Source organism: Desmodus rotundus, chromosome 2 (genome assembly GCF_022682495.2).
Source record: "Desmodus rotundus isolate HL8 chromosome 2, HLdesRot8A.1, whole genome shotgun sequence".
NCBI lineage: Eukaryota > Metazoa > Chordata > Mammalia > Chiroptera > Phyllostomidae > Desmodus > Desmodus rotundus.
Window position 1 is genome coordinate 150,790,117 of NC_071388.1, and position 14,485 is coordinate 150,804,601.

General features: G+C 37.9%; 1 protein-coding gene across 4 annotated transcripts in view; it reads right to left on the reverse strand.

Moving 5' to 3' along the window:
* Nucleotides 1–14,485, reverse strand: part of KCNH7 (potassium voltage-gated channel subfamily H member 7) — a 488,226-nt gene that overhangs the window by 41,244 nt on the left and 432,497 nt on the right. For 3 of the 4 annotated variants that reach the window (XM_053918731.2, XM_053918729.2, XM_053918732.1), the window contains exon 9: nucleotides 1,251–1,503. In XM_053918731.2, the coding sequence (XP_053774706.1) occupies nucleotides 1,251–1,503 (253 nt within the window). The remainder of the gene's footprint in view (nucleotides 1–1,250; nucleotides 1,504–14,485) is intronic. The other variant, XM_053918730.2, reaches the window with a different exon arrangement.

A 14,485-nucleotide genomic window follows, 5' to 3' on the forward strand; every position in this document is an offset into this window, starting at 1 on the left:
TCTACACGTACACCTTAACTACACTCTAAAATTACTATTTTCTAAAGCAAGAAGGCATATTACTTTCCTGTAGAAACTGACTCTGGCTGATTTAAGGATTAGGAAGGCAGTGAAGCATGCTCCTTCCCTGCTATACCCCAGAACAAACTGTCCAAGGCTGAATCTGGTGAAAATCCAACTATATTGTATGGTTGTTAAGTGACTTAGAATATGTTTTTATTCCTGTGTACTTATTGTATTGTAAACTGAACTGTGCATCTTGTCAAATTTGGGAAAAATATTTTAAGGCTGTTACTATGATAAAATTATCAGAATATATAGAAGTCACTCAAACATCTCCATTTGTTCATCGGGTCCTATGCAATGCCATACCCTGGTTCTACACAGAAGAGAACAGACTACATCCTTGTCTTTTTGGATGTTAACATCAATGAAAGAAAACGATTGAGTTATAAGCTTGTTATTTAAACAGACCTGCATTTAATCCACAGGGAAAAAGTGCAAGTGATTACAAACATCGAGGGGTGGGGATGGGTGTTGCAAAGGGCAGCCTGAGGTTTAAACCTACTGGCTCAGGGGTGGGACAGGAGAGCTGACCTTTTTCTCTGCAAACTTGTTTCCCTTGCTCTCCTGATATTCCAAAGAAATCTTACAAGTCACCCCCGCTACATTTTCTTTTGAAGAAACAGATTGGAGGGATGATTCTCTTTTGCACCCAAACCAGTTCATTACTAATTATAATATCCTCACCAGAAGTTCTTAGCTCTATATTACCTAGATAATGACTCAAATAATTCTGTTTGATGGAACATATCAGGTAAAAGTGCATGGCAAATATATATACATTAAATTTGTCAAAACATAAACCCAGTTCAAGACAGGACATTGGCACATGCTAGCCAGTACGCTTACAATGTGTACATCTTATTTAAGATGTTAAGGGATCAAGCATGAATCCAAAGTCTTCGCAGATGAAAAGGAAAATACTACTTTGAAATATTGGGCCTCGAATGTTGAAGGAGCTGCCAAGGACAGAAGAGCGTCATGAAACAGTTTACATATCAGAGAAAATGTGAGAGTCAAGAAAACATATTTTCTGAAATGTTAATTTGATTTGAAGTGAGTTTAAGTAAAGCTTTAAAATTACCCATTAGTCTTAAGTTGTACTCATAAATAAATAGATTATTTTAAACTACTCATTGCGCCAGCTTGTAACGGAATTTGTCACCCTCCAGTTCTAAAACACTCACCCAGAATAGCTACCACAATGTCATCTTTGAGGATTTCAATGGAGCCTCTGGATAAGAAATAAAGGGCCGTGAGGACGTCCCCACAGTGAACCAGAGTGTCTCCTGGAGGTGCATGGGTGGTCTTGAACTTCATTGCCAAAGCTCTAAGGCAACCTTTACTTGCCCCCCGAAAGGCTTTGCAGTTTTGCAGCAAAGTCTGGTTGAGATGTAGACAAATGTCAGCTTGTAAACATTCTGGGAAACCCTTGAGGACCTGAGGAAAACAAGTAAAGAGTTTCATACTACAGCGCACAGGGTACTTCCACCTGAAATAAAGTATATTTGTTGCTCACAGAACCGCAGGTGTAGTTAATTGTTACACTGGCGTTCTTACAATGCTTCTACCTCGCCTACCTTAATGAATACTTGGTTTGCTAAACATGTTAGAATTTTAACTCAAATACTTGTTCTCTAAATTAACTGCAGGCATTCAGACTCAACACAAATTCTGTCGCATTAAAATGTAATGCCTGCAACATTTCATACTGCTTCTCATTCTTTGCATTGTTATTTAGCATCATACTGTGCACAGATATAATACAATGTGACAATTAATAAGACATAATTAATGAAGGGCGGTACAATTAGAAAGACAACTTTTTGAAGGAATATCAAGTCAATTTGGATTACTATCTCTGTATACCTGTCTTAGTTATAATTAGTAAAATAATGATGCTGAAAGAGCCACTATATTTGTGAATGTCATGTACCAGAGGATGCTCTTAGTTAACAGCACTCAGCGTATTTATGTTTCGTATGAATGTTATTAATGATAAATATTGTGATAAGCACTGAAAATAGAAGAGAAAGAGAAGGAGAACCCCAAACATACTTTAAAAGTGTAGTTTAGTTTTCAGAATTGGAAATTGTGCCAGAATTTACAGTGAATATATAAAGCTTCTAACAGTGCTACTATTTTGACAGCCTATTCAGTGACTAATTTAAAACTTGTAGGAAAGATTGAAAATAGCTTGTGACAAGTGCTACTCAACTTAAACTGAATAAAATTTTATGTTATTTTGTAGAATTCCCAGTTTTCAGTGGGAAAAGACACTTGACTCTTGCTTCTCTGTGTTTAGCTCTTTTGACTTTCATATGTAGATTTTAATTCTCATGTTGACTTTATTAGTACAAATATAACCATTTGAATGCATTTTGGGGGGCAAGAGGGAGGAGGCATTGTATAGTGCCTAACAATGCAAGTTAAGGATTTCCTACCTTTCTGGGTCAACCTTGCTATTGCTGTCCAGTATAGCTGAAAGTAATCATGAATTATTTGTATAGATAATTTAAATGTATGTGACCCATAGAGGAACATCAATTTAGATGATTTTTGAGTTAACTTAAAATGATTATTACTTTAAATATTAAAATTGCCACAGGGATCCTGGTTCGGTAGGGCCGCTGTGTGATGCGGTCGGTCAGCCTGACTGTGGTTACAATATGAAAGGACCCACGGGAGATCTGAAACACAACAACCGCTATTTCCAATCTTGTCTCCAACGTTGCAGAAATGGGTCAAGGGTACTTCAGAAGAAAACCGTCAGAATATGAGTTTTGGTCATGAATTTGCCACAGATTCATGCTTGTGCAAGTCACTTCATCCATCTGTGTTTCTTTGCGAGAGAATAAAAGTTTTTACAATATTGAAATTTGTCATAAGTTACCAATAGTGTGCCAAACGTCCGACGCTGCTCGCCCAGCTCTACACAGCTGTAGGGACTCGGATGTTAGGCTGGAGTTTGTGTTACTTGGCTCATACCTGAAAGAAATGGGCCTTCCTCCATCCGAGTTCCTAGGGGCTCATCTGAACCTCTTTCCTTAACTGTAGCTTCCAGGCTTTCTCTACATGACTGGACTCCTGGCAGATTTTCTACTTGGACTGAAGTCCTATTTCAAAATGTAACTTGCTTAGTCTTTGCCCATTTCTGCAAAGACTCTTCTCACTTTTTATTGGGATCCAACAGCTCAGCTCCTCTCATGGAACCAACCCTTTCAGTCGCTGATCCCTTCTACCTGTTGAAACTACCACATTGGATTCTTGGCAAGTGATGATAGACTGGAGTTAAGCTAGGTCTGGACACCATGTTTTGAAAGGTGGCTGCTTTGTTTGGGAGTGTTAAAGTATGAAAAAACCCTGTTCATTGGCATATAATTTACTTTTCCTATGAAGCCCACTGTTGTGGTCTCAGCACAACTCTCAGATGTCTCCATACGGATAAAAAATGGGCTCTCAGTCACCAAGAAACCAATTAGATATGCCTATTTTTCCCTTAAGAATTAGCTACAATAAAGTACAAAAGGCATTTTATATTTCACATGTGTAGGGGGATAGTGCTACCACTATAGTAGCTGGAATATTGAGAATATTGAGCTTGTAGTGGCTACGTCTGGCATTTTCATGAAATTTCTCAGTTATACTATCTAAGCATAGCTTGGGTGTGGAAGGAAACTTGTGCATGTGTGTGAATGTGCATACGCATGCTTTGACTTGGAAGATGCAGGTGCAATAGAGGTGCACAAGGAGATTTATTTCTCTGAGTGTGTTTTATTAGCTATGGAATCAGATGGGCATGAGAAAAAGTCTAGTTTTATCACTTACTGTTGCAACTTTGGTCAAGTCAATGTACCTTTTTTGAGATTCAGTTTCTTCTCCCACAAAAATATTTAATAATGTCTACTTGACAGGATTGTGCTACCAGTTAAATACAATAACATATGTAAGTCATCCCATGCATTGTAAATGTTCAATAGACAGTTCACCTCGACCCTTCCTTCCTGCTTTCCTTCCTTCCTTCCTGTCACAAATATTTACTGTCCTGAAGAACTGATATGTTCTCTTTAGCTCAAAATTGAGAGATACAACACACACTGTGTTATTTTCTTTTTTTCTGGTGAATAAGAAATTCCCTGCTAAGGTTTGTGTTCTATTACCTCCACAGAGTTTAAACATTCTGAGCTCTGTTGCCTCAACAGGGCTTTAGAATTCTTTTTCCTTTCATTTCTCTAACCATTGTTCCCCATTTCTGACTTCTGTTTCATGTTTTGACTTACTTGAACTTAGATTTTCACTGTGAGTTGTATTACAACCTTTAGGTAGTTACTAAAATCAATTTACAAGTGTGTTTTTGGAATTCTAGTATTAGCATCACTCACAAATACTGAAAAGGAAGTTGGGAAAGTTTTTCAGCACCATTCTCAAGTGCCCTTGTTAAATGTTGCCATCTCCTAATGGTCATTCTATCAGAAGTAACACCCATTGGAAAGAATAACGTCAAGTTGGAGGCACCACAGAATTCTGTGGAGAAGCCTTTGCACAAGGGAAACATTCACAGATCCTGGCATGATGGACTTACCTAGATTAAACAATGCTCCTGTGGTATGAGTCCTTGCCCGAGTTTCTTAAGTTAGTTACACAGATCACTCAAGTAAAACTCAATAGAAGTTAGTATTCTGTAACTAAATCTCTTACTTGTCCAGAACTTTGCATATCCCAAATAAGGGATCTGGGTTATGCCTAGTAAAGATGATTTTAAAAGGAGAGTTAAAAGAGAGGGAGCTGGAGTGAAATAGAGGTAAAAGAACACTGAAAAAGAATGGGAAAAAGGAAGGTTTAAGTAAATATTTATCTAAGGCACCCCATTCCATTGGTCCCAGTGGTGTGGCCTTTCTCTCTTCTTACTCATTGTACTTTTTTGGTGAGGTGTAGTTCTTCTGCTAAATTACCTGATTTGGAACTTCCTCAAATAGCTCTCAAATATTGGCATTTTACCATGCCAAGCAGATCTAGCTGCAAAGAGTAGCCACATCAAGTACAAACCAGGACACAAGCTGGTTTAATGACTGTTATAGTCATTTCTGCTACCGTCTACACAGCCTTCTTGTCCATCACGTTCTGAAACATGGAGGGAACAAAGCATCTTTCACTGTGTAGATCCAGTGTTTTATTGACTGAGTCTGAGTCCAAAGGCCAGGGAGCTGCAGCACTATGCAGAATCAACTTCATGGCCTGCATGCAGAAAAGCAGTCCTCATGCTATTAGCAAATATTTATTACCCACCTATATACCAGGCACTATGCTCTGAAAGTTGACCTACCCTCAAGCCTTTCTCTAAATGCCCAGATTTAAAAAAACAAGGTTTACTAAGAAGTTCCCACACTTGGCTTTTCATGGCAAATTTGGGTCTTTGTGATGTATGTTTATAATACTAGTCGTTGTTTAAATGAACCCTCGAGGTAACAGTTAATTTAAGGTAAGTGATAATTTCCAATTTTACCTTTCTAATATTGACTGTTATGTGGGCAGATTTTTAAAAGTCCCTGAAGTTTCAGAAAATTTTCTCAAGGCTGGTAAAAATCCTATGTCTTTATTATGATACAGATCACTTGAATATTTTATAAATGTAAGATTAATTTCCCTTGAATTTATGTAGATAAAACTCTTTAGGACTCTCAAATGAATGAGACATTTGTTCTTGTAAGTGAGTATGAAATGTTTTCTGTGGTTGTTAAATCGACTCCAAAGCTTACAACCCAAAGTTTAAGAACATTCAAACAAGAAATAGCCAACAAATGCAAAGCAAGGTAACATTATTAAATCAAAGTAAAACTATTTGCAGAAATCACACAGAAAGCAAAAATGGAAATAATGAACTGCTCCATAGCAAGCATCTAGCAAAGATGATCAAACATTAACTCAAAAGTACTTAACCTTATGTTAAACTTCCCTCAAATGTACATATGCTGACATGCATCTAATGGGGTAAATATTACAATATTGTAATATTTGCAGTTATGTAGCATGTGAATTCAAATTTTCTCTAAACTGAGCAATGTATACATAAAATTTAGAAGTGAATGGATGTTGAAGTGGTGAGCCTGGCAACTTCTGATTTGATATATGTGTGCTCATCAAAGTGACATTAATTTTGTTAACTTTTTAATAAATAAATATTTAAATGTAAATATATATTAGTACTAATAAAGCAATTACATGATCTATATTATGTAATGGGGCTTAACTGAAAAAGAAGTTTGGCCTGGATCTGTGATAGGGTATAATTAGAGAAATGCACCCTAGGCTTCAGTCAGTGGGGTCTGAGTAGAAAACTCTCATAACGAATAAAGGTTTTTCTCTTTTTTGATGCGACACTATTATATCACCCTTCAAAGTGAGACCTGCTTTATGTTAAAATTTACTCTGGGAACAGTTCTTTCATAATCATTTTTTAATATGGCTTTGTTTTTTTCATGGGAACTATATATCTTGTGGTTGAGAAAGGTGACTGCCCATCTGGAGCCATGATTCTCTTCCCCAACCAACAGTTTAGGGTTTCTCTTTGTTCCTATGACGTTAGTCTGGGAGCTCCTGTCCCCACCTCCATGTGATTAAAGAAGGACAAAAGCTGCAGTAGAGAAACTTATTTCCTTGTTCAAGTTTTACCTGGCAGCTGATAGATAAGAATTTCCAACAGCAGTTAAATATTCATAATACGGTATGGGGCAAAAGTAGGTTTACAGTTGTCAGTACACAAAACATAGTTTATTCTTGAATTATAATTTGTTAATTATTGTATAATTTTTCATACAAACAACTCTAAACCTACTTTTGCCAAACCCTGTATATTGACAATAAACTTTATTATTCCTGCCTCAAATTTAAAACACAGGATTCAATGTTTGCTGTTTCTTTGCCTGGACTGCAAAACACTCACTATGGTGCTCACATTTTCTAAGATCTGTTGGAAGAGAGTCAATAATTGAGTTTTTATCAGGACTTTCCTTAGACTTCTTCCATAGTGTTTTAAAATATCGTATTTCTTTCAAAAAGAATCATAATGTGTTCTTTTGAATATCTGATACCCCCTATCCACTAGTGTTGGAGAGTTGCTCTACGTCGTAATGAATGGCTTTTGATTTGCTTTACATAGTGTCGCTGTACATGGAGGCGTTCCCAAAGCCAGGCCGAATCCCAAAGCAGATGACAAGGCACATTGAGAAGGACAGTCTGAGGGTGGCAAATGGTTCTGCGAAACAGCAAATTAATCATATGGACAATTTTGATAACTGTGATAACTAATATTAGGAAATTTTCTGGAAAAATTCTCTGAGTCATTAAAAACACTTAAATCTTGAGAAATAAGGATTAGTCAAAACACAAATTAATATTTCCTAAGAAGCACTAAACTTCAAGCATGGTTATCAAATAGATTATGGAAGTAATACATTAAATCTTCAGTCTCTTCATGTAAAATATTAAGTCTACATACTTAATATTTCATGGCATTTTCTAATTCTGATACAATCATTGTTTGCCATGTGAGCATTCAGCATTTGACAAATCTTTAGCACTTATAAGACTCTAAACCTTGCTTTTTATTGTTTCTAGAAGATAATATCCTTTCCTAATGGACTCTGTAATTTAGAGGTCATCCATATCATATTATTTCTATGGCTATGGTTTATCATTAAGAAAGAGGAAACACATATTTTTCATCTTTCCTTAGTGATTACTTGTTTAATATTTCATATTTAACCATTGATCAGAATAGGTGGATTCTTTTGGTAGTTTTGAAAATGCAAATATACATAACCCTGGTCTAAAGCTCAAATTGTTTTGCCATTTACTTTCTTTTTTTTATTTTTTTATTTTTTATTTTTTTTTAATTTTTTTTATTTTTTTTTAAATATATTTATTGATTATGCTATTACAGTTGTCCCATTTCCCCCCCCCACTCCACTCCATCCTGCCCACCCCCCTCCCTCCCACATTCCCCCCCTATAGTTCATGTCCATAGGTCATACTTATAAGTTCTTTGGCTTCTACATTTCCTACACTATTTTTACCCTCCCCCTGTCTATTTTCCACCTATCATCTATGCTACTTATTCTCTGTACCTTTCCCCCCCTCCCCCTCCCACTCCCTTAATGACAACCCTCATGTTCTAGTTGTTTGCCTAGTTTGCTCTCATTTTTGTTTTATGTATGGCCATTAATAACTGTGAGTTTGCTGTCATTTTTACTGTTCCTATTTTTGATCTTCTTTTTCTTAGGTAACTCCCTTTAACATTTCATATAATAAGGGCTTGGTGATGATGAACTTCTTTAACTTGACCTTATCTGAGAAGCACTTTATCTTCCCTTCCATTCTAAGTGATAGCTTTGCTGGATACAGTAATCTTGGATGTAGGTCCTTGCGTTTAATCTTGGGTAATGTAATTATGATGTGCCTTGGCGTGTTCCTCCTTGGGTCCAGCTTCTTTGGGACTCTCTGAGCTTCCTGGACTTCCCAGAAGTCTATTTCCTTTGCCAGATTAGGGAAGTTCTCCTTCATTAGTTGTTCAAATAAGTTTTCAATTTTTTGTTCTTCCTCTTCTCCTTTTGGCACCCCTATAATTCGGATGTTGGAACGTTTCAAGGCGTCCGGGAGGTTCTTAAGCCTCTCCTCATTTTTCCAAGTTCTTGTTTCTTCATTCTTTTCTGGTTGGATGTTCGTTTCTTCCTTCTGGTCCACACCATTGAATTGAGTCCCAGTTTCCTTCTCATCACTATTGGTTCCCTGTACATTTTCCTTTGTTTCTCTTAGCATAGGCTTCATTTTTTCATCTGTTTTTCGAATAGATTCAACCAAGTCTGTGAGCATATTGATAACCAGTGCTTTGAACTGTGCATCCGATAGGTTGGCTATCTCTTCGTCGCTTAGTTGTATTTTTTCTGGAGCTTTGAAGTGTTCTGTCATTTGGGCCATTTTTTTGTTGTTGTTTGTCTTGGCGCGTCTGTTACTTTAAGGGGCGGAGCCTTAGGTGTTCACCGGGGCGGGGTAATGCTGGTCGCAGCGCTGTGACGCTGTACGTGGGGGAGGGGCCGAGTGGGAGCAATGGCGGCCGCCTCACTCTCCTCCGGCTTTCAATCTTTCACTCCGCTACCCACAATCAAACTGGGCCACTCTGGTGCTGGTTCCCGAGTGAGTGGGCCTGTGCACACTCTAGGCCCCTGTGGGTCTCTCCAACAACCTCTCCTGTGAGGCTGGGAGTCTCTCCTGCTGCCGCCCCAACTCCCACGGGCGTTTTCAATCAGAGGTTTGAGGCTTTATTTCCCTGAGCTGGAGCCCTGGGTTACTCGGTCTGCTTCTCTCCCCGCCGTTCGTCCGGTTTATCTGTGGGCGAATGTGGTGCCGTGGGGTGCTACCCGCTGCTCTGCCTGCCCCGCTCTCCGCCACTCTGAGTCCGGCCCTCTGGGTTTATCTGTGCAAATGTGGGGCCGCAGGGTCTGCTAGTGCTCAGACTGCCTGCGCCATTTGTCCCACACTCAGCCAGTCTCAGTCCCGCCACAGCCACATGAGTCCTCTCCACCCCGGTGCCCGTCTCCGCCCCTCCTACCAGTCTGGATGAATGTTTATTTTCTATTTTCTTGGTGTTGGTCCCCCTTGCTGTTCGATTTTCTGTCAGTTCTGGTTGTGCGAGGAGGCGCAGTGTGTCTACCTACGCCGCCATCTTGGTTCTCCTCCATTTACTTGCTTTACCTTTATGTGGCTGATGAAAATTTAAAAAAAAAAATTTTTTGTATGAGGTCATCATATCTGGCCAAATTGTTGGCAACACAGACTATTATGGAATCTATGACTAAGGACTTTTATATACTTTCAGAAAATTAAGTAATCTTCTGCATGTAACTTTGCAATGATTAGTATATGGTTATACAATTTAGAAAAAAACAGATAAACAGAAGAAAAACTTGTCATACATGGACATGGAAAACAACATCATAAGCCCTTGACCAGTTATGGTACAAGTAAATGTCCCTGAATGATGAAACAGAGTCCTCCTTCCCTGTCTTCCTCTTCCCTCTCTCACAGCTCCTGCCCCTAGTTAACAGCATCACTGGGAGATATTTCTTTGTTTTCAAGAGGACATAAATTTAACCTGATCCAAATTAAGTCAGGGCCAAGGATGAGTTGGAATGTGGGTGATGGCATGTGTGCAGAGGGGAGTTACAGCTATTACATACATGTCCTGTTACCCAGACACCAGAATCCTTCTTCTAATTCAGCAAAGCTGGCTTAAAAAGGTGCATTGCAGTTTCTGAAATATGGTCTCCAGGGAAACCTCAACACCCACTAGGATTTCTAAAGGTAACAGGAGGGATCTGCATCCTCAGAAGCAATTTCAGGACTATACCCTCAACCCTCCTGTAGTTTGAGAAGACAAGTAAGGGAAAGGATAAACAAACTATAACTATAGTGAGGTCTATTGAATGATTTGCAAATGCTTCTTCCTAAATAGATTAATTGTAGATGACCTGAGCTTGCTCACAAAGCAGGGAACTGGGAACAGGGAGGTGCCATTGGCAAGATAATGAAAAGAATGACTTAAGTACCACCTTGCACTTGATATACCATCTTAAACTTAAATATACTTTTGTGTTTCAGAAACATTGCTCATGTATAATATTTTAGAATAAATATTTTGATGTATTATTAATTTTATATAAAGAATATAGACTAGCCTGTTTTTCATATGTGAAAGCTGAAATATAAGTGCATGAAAGAATTTTATTTATGGAAGAACTAAGATGCCAAACTCAGTCCAGGATTCCTTCATCAATTGTGACTTGCCATAGCTGACCATCAGATTGGATTTCTAAAGTTGTTCCCAGTATAATGAGATGCAAAACGTTTCCCATTCATCTTATTTTCTGGTTTCATCAATAAGTAACACAGAATAGAAATATAGCACACAAGCCATTTTCATTTTGTACCACTTGGAGTATTTGTTCCCTTAAAAGATTAGGGCTAAACAACAATGCAATTGTTTTCCAGAGAATGCGATGGCTATATCAGCAATTATATAACTTTTTGCAAAATAGCAGAAACTTTCAAAATAGTTTTATTCACCTACCAGATTTCTCTTCTTTTATAGAAGAGAAATATTGTATTGGTTTCTGTTACCCAGCACCCTCCTCCAGACACTATTGTATCCCTTCACATTTTTACTCCCACTAGTAAACCAGCAATGTGTGTTTTGAAAACTATTTATGACAGCTGTATTTGTTAGTGGAATAATATAATTTGATTGAATAGTGCATAAAGGAATAAAATATGGGTAAACAAAGACAGCAGATCTGCCTCCTTTCCTACCACAAAAATGAAGGTAAATGCTTTGAAAAACCTGTATAAAGGGGAGGAACAACAACAAACAAAGCCCAGGGCAAGTAGAAGGAAGGAAATAACCAAGATCAGAGCAGAATTAAATGACATAGAGACTTAAAGCACAATTCTAGGAATCAATAAATTCAGGAGCTGGTTCTTCTAAAAGATAAACAAAATTGATAAGCTTTTAAGCAGACTCATCAAGAAAAAAGAGAGAGGACCCAAATAAACACAATCAGAAATGAAAGAGGAGAGATTACAACTGATACCACAGAAATACAAAGGATTGTAAGAAATTACTATGAGAACTATATGCCAAGAAATTTGAAAACCTAGCTGAAATGGACATATTTCTAGAAAAATATAATCTTCCAAAACTCAGTGAAGAAGCAGAAAACCTGAACAGACCAATAACAGCAGATGAAATTGAAGCAGTAATCAAAAAACCTCCCAACACACAAAAGCCCTAGACCAGATAGTTTCACTGGAGAATTTTACAGAGCATTCAAGGAAGAACTAACCCCTATCCTTCACAGACTATTAGAAAAAATCCAAGAAGTTCGAAATTTCCCAAACTCTTTTTCTGAAGCCAGCATCATCCTAATCCCCAAACCAGATAAAGACATAACAAAGAAAAACTTCAGGCCAATATTGCTGATGAACATAGATGCTAATATTCTCAACAAAATATTGGCAAACCGCATCCAGCAATACATTAAGAAGATCATACACCATGACCAAGTGGGATTCATCCCAGGGATGCAAGGATTGTACAATATTCACAAATCAATAAATGTAATACATCACATAAACAAAGCAAAGACAAAAATCACATGAGGATATCAATAGATGGGGGAAAAGTATTTGATAAGGTACAGCACCCATTTATGATTAAAACACTCAGCAAAGTGGGAATAGAGGGAGCATTCCTCAACATAATAAAGGCCATATATGAGATACCATAGCCAACATCATACTCAAAGGGCAAAAACTAAAAACTTTCCCACTAGGACCAGGAACAAGACAAGGTTGTCCACTCTCACCACTTCTATTCAACATAGGATTGGAAGTTTTAGCCACAGCAATCAGACAAGAAAAGGAAATAAAAGGCATCCAAATTGGAAAGGAGGAAACAAAATGTCACTGTTTGCAGATGACATGATAGTGTACATAGAAAATCCTATAGACTCTGCCAAGAAACTGCTTGACCTAATAAATGAATTTGGCAAAACAGTAGGATACAAAATCAATATTAAGAAATCAAATGCATTTTTGTACACCAACAATGAAATATCAGGACCAAAATCAGGATAAAAATCCCATTTGATATAGCAATAAGAAAAATAAAGTACCTAGAAATAAGCCTAACCAAGGATGTAAAAGACCTGTACTCAGAAAACTATACAATACTAAAGAGAGAAATTATGGAAGGCACAAACAAATGGAAGCATGTACCATGCTCATGGATTGGAAGAATTAACATCATCAAAATGTCCGTTCTGCCCAAAGCAATTTATAGATTCAATGCAATCCCTATTAAAGTACCAATGGCATACTTCACAGATATAGAACAAACACTTCAAAAATTTATATGGAGCCATAAATGACCCTGAATAGCTGCAGCAATTTTGAGAAAGAAGAACAAAGTAGGAGGATCACAATACCTGATGTCAAACTGTATTACAAGGCCACTGTAATCAAAGCAGCCTGGTACTGGCATAAGAACAGATTCATGGACCAATGGAACAGAACAGAGAGCCCAGACATAAACCCAAGTCTCTATGGTCAATTAATATTCGACAAAGGGGGCAGCAGCATTAAATGGAGCAAAAATAGCCTCTTCAACAAAGGGTGTTGGGAGAGCTGGACAGCTACATGCAAAACAATGAAATTTTATCACTAACTTACACCGTACACAAAAATAAATTCCAGGTGGATAAAAGGCTTAAATATAAGTTGTGGCACCATAAAAGTCCTTCAGGAGAACATAAGCAGGAAAATCTCAGATAGTCCATGCAGCAATACTTTCACTGATATTTCCCCTAGAGCAAGGACATAAAGGAAAGAACAAACAAGTAGGACTTCATCAAAGTAGAAAGCTTCTGCATGGCTAACAAAAACATCAGCAAAATAAAAAGGGAACCAACTGTATGGGAAAACATATTGGACATTGATACCTTGGACAAGGGTTTGCTCTCCAAAATATATAAAAAACTCACATGACTCTACTCCAGGAAGACAAAAAATCCATTTAAAAAATGGGCAAAGGACCTGAACAGGCACTTCTCCAAGGATGACATACAGAGGACCCAGAAACATATGAAAGGATGCTCAGCATCACTAGCCGTCCCAGAGATGCAAATTAAAATCACAGTGAGATACCACTTCACACAGGTCAGAATGGCCAGCATAAGCAAATCAACAAACAACAAGTGCTGACGAGGTTGTAGAGAAAAAGGAACCCTAGTGCACTGTTGGTGGGAATGCAGACTGGTGCAGCCAATGTGGAAAACAGTATGGAATTTCCTCAGGAAACTAAAATGGAACTGCCTTTTGACTCTGTAAGTCCACTGCTGGGACTATAATCTAAGAATTCTGAAATGCCAATTCAAAAGAACCTATGCACCCCAATGTTCATAGCAGCATAATTTATAATAGCCAAGTGCTGGAAGCAACCAAAGTGCCCATCGGTAAATGAATGTGTAAAAAACTATGGTACATTTACACAATGAAATTCTATGCAGCAGAATGAAAGAAGGAGCTCCTACCCTTTTGAAAAGCACAGATGGAACTGGAGTGCATTATGCTAAGTGAAATAAGCCAGGTGGTGAAAGACAAATACCATATGATCTCACGTTTAACTGGAACCTAATCAACAAAACAAACAAGCAAGTGATATATAACCAGAGACATTGAAATTAAGAACAAATGGACAGTAACCAGAGGGGAGATGGGAAGGGATAATGGGGGGAAAAGCACGAAGGTTTTCAGGAATAACTATGAAGGACACATGGACAAAAATAAGGGGGTGTGGAATCAGGGGAGGGAG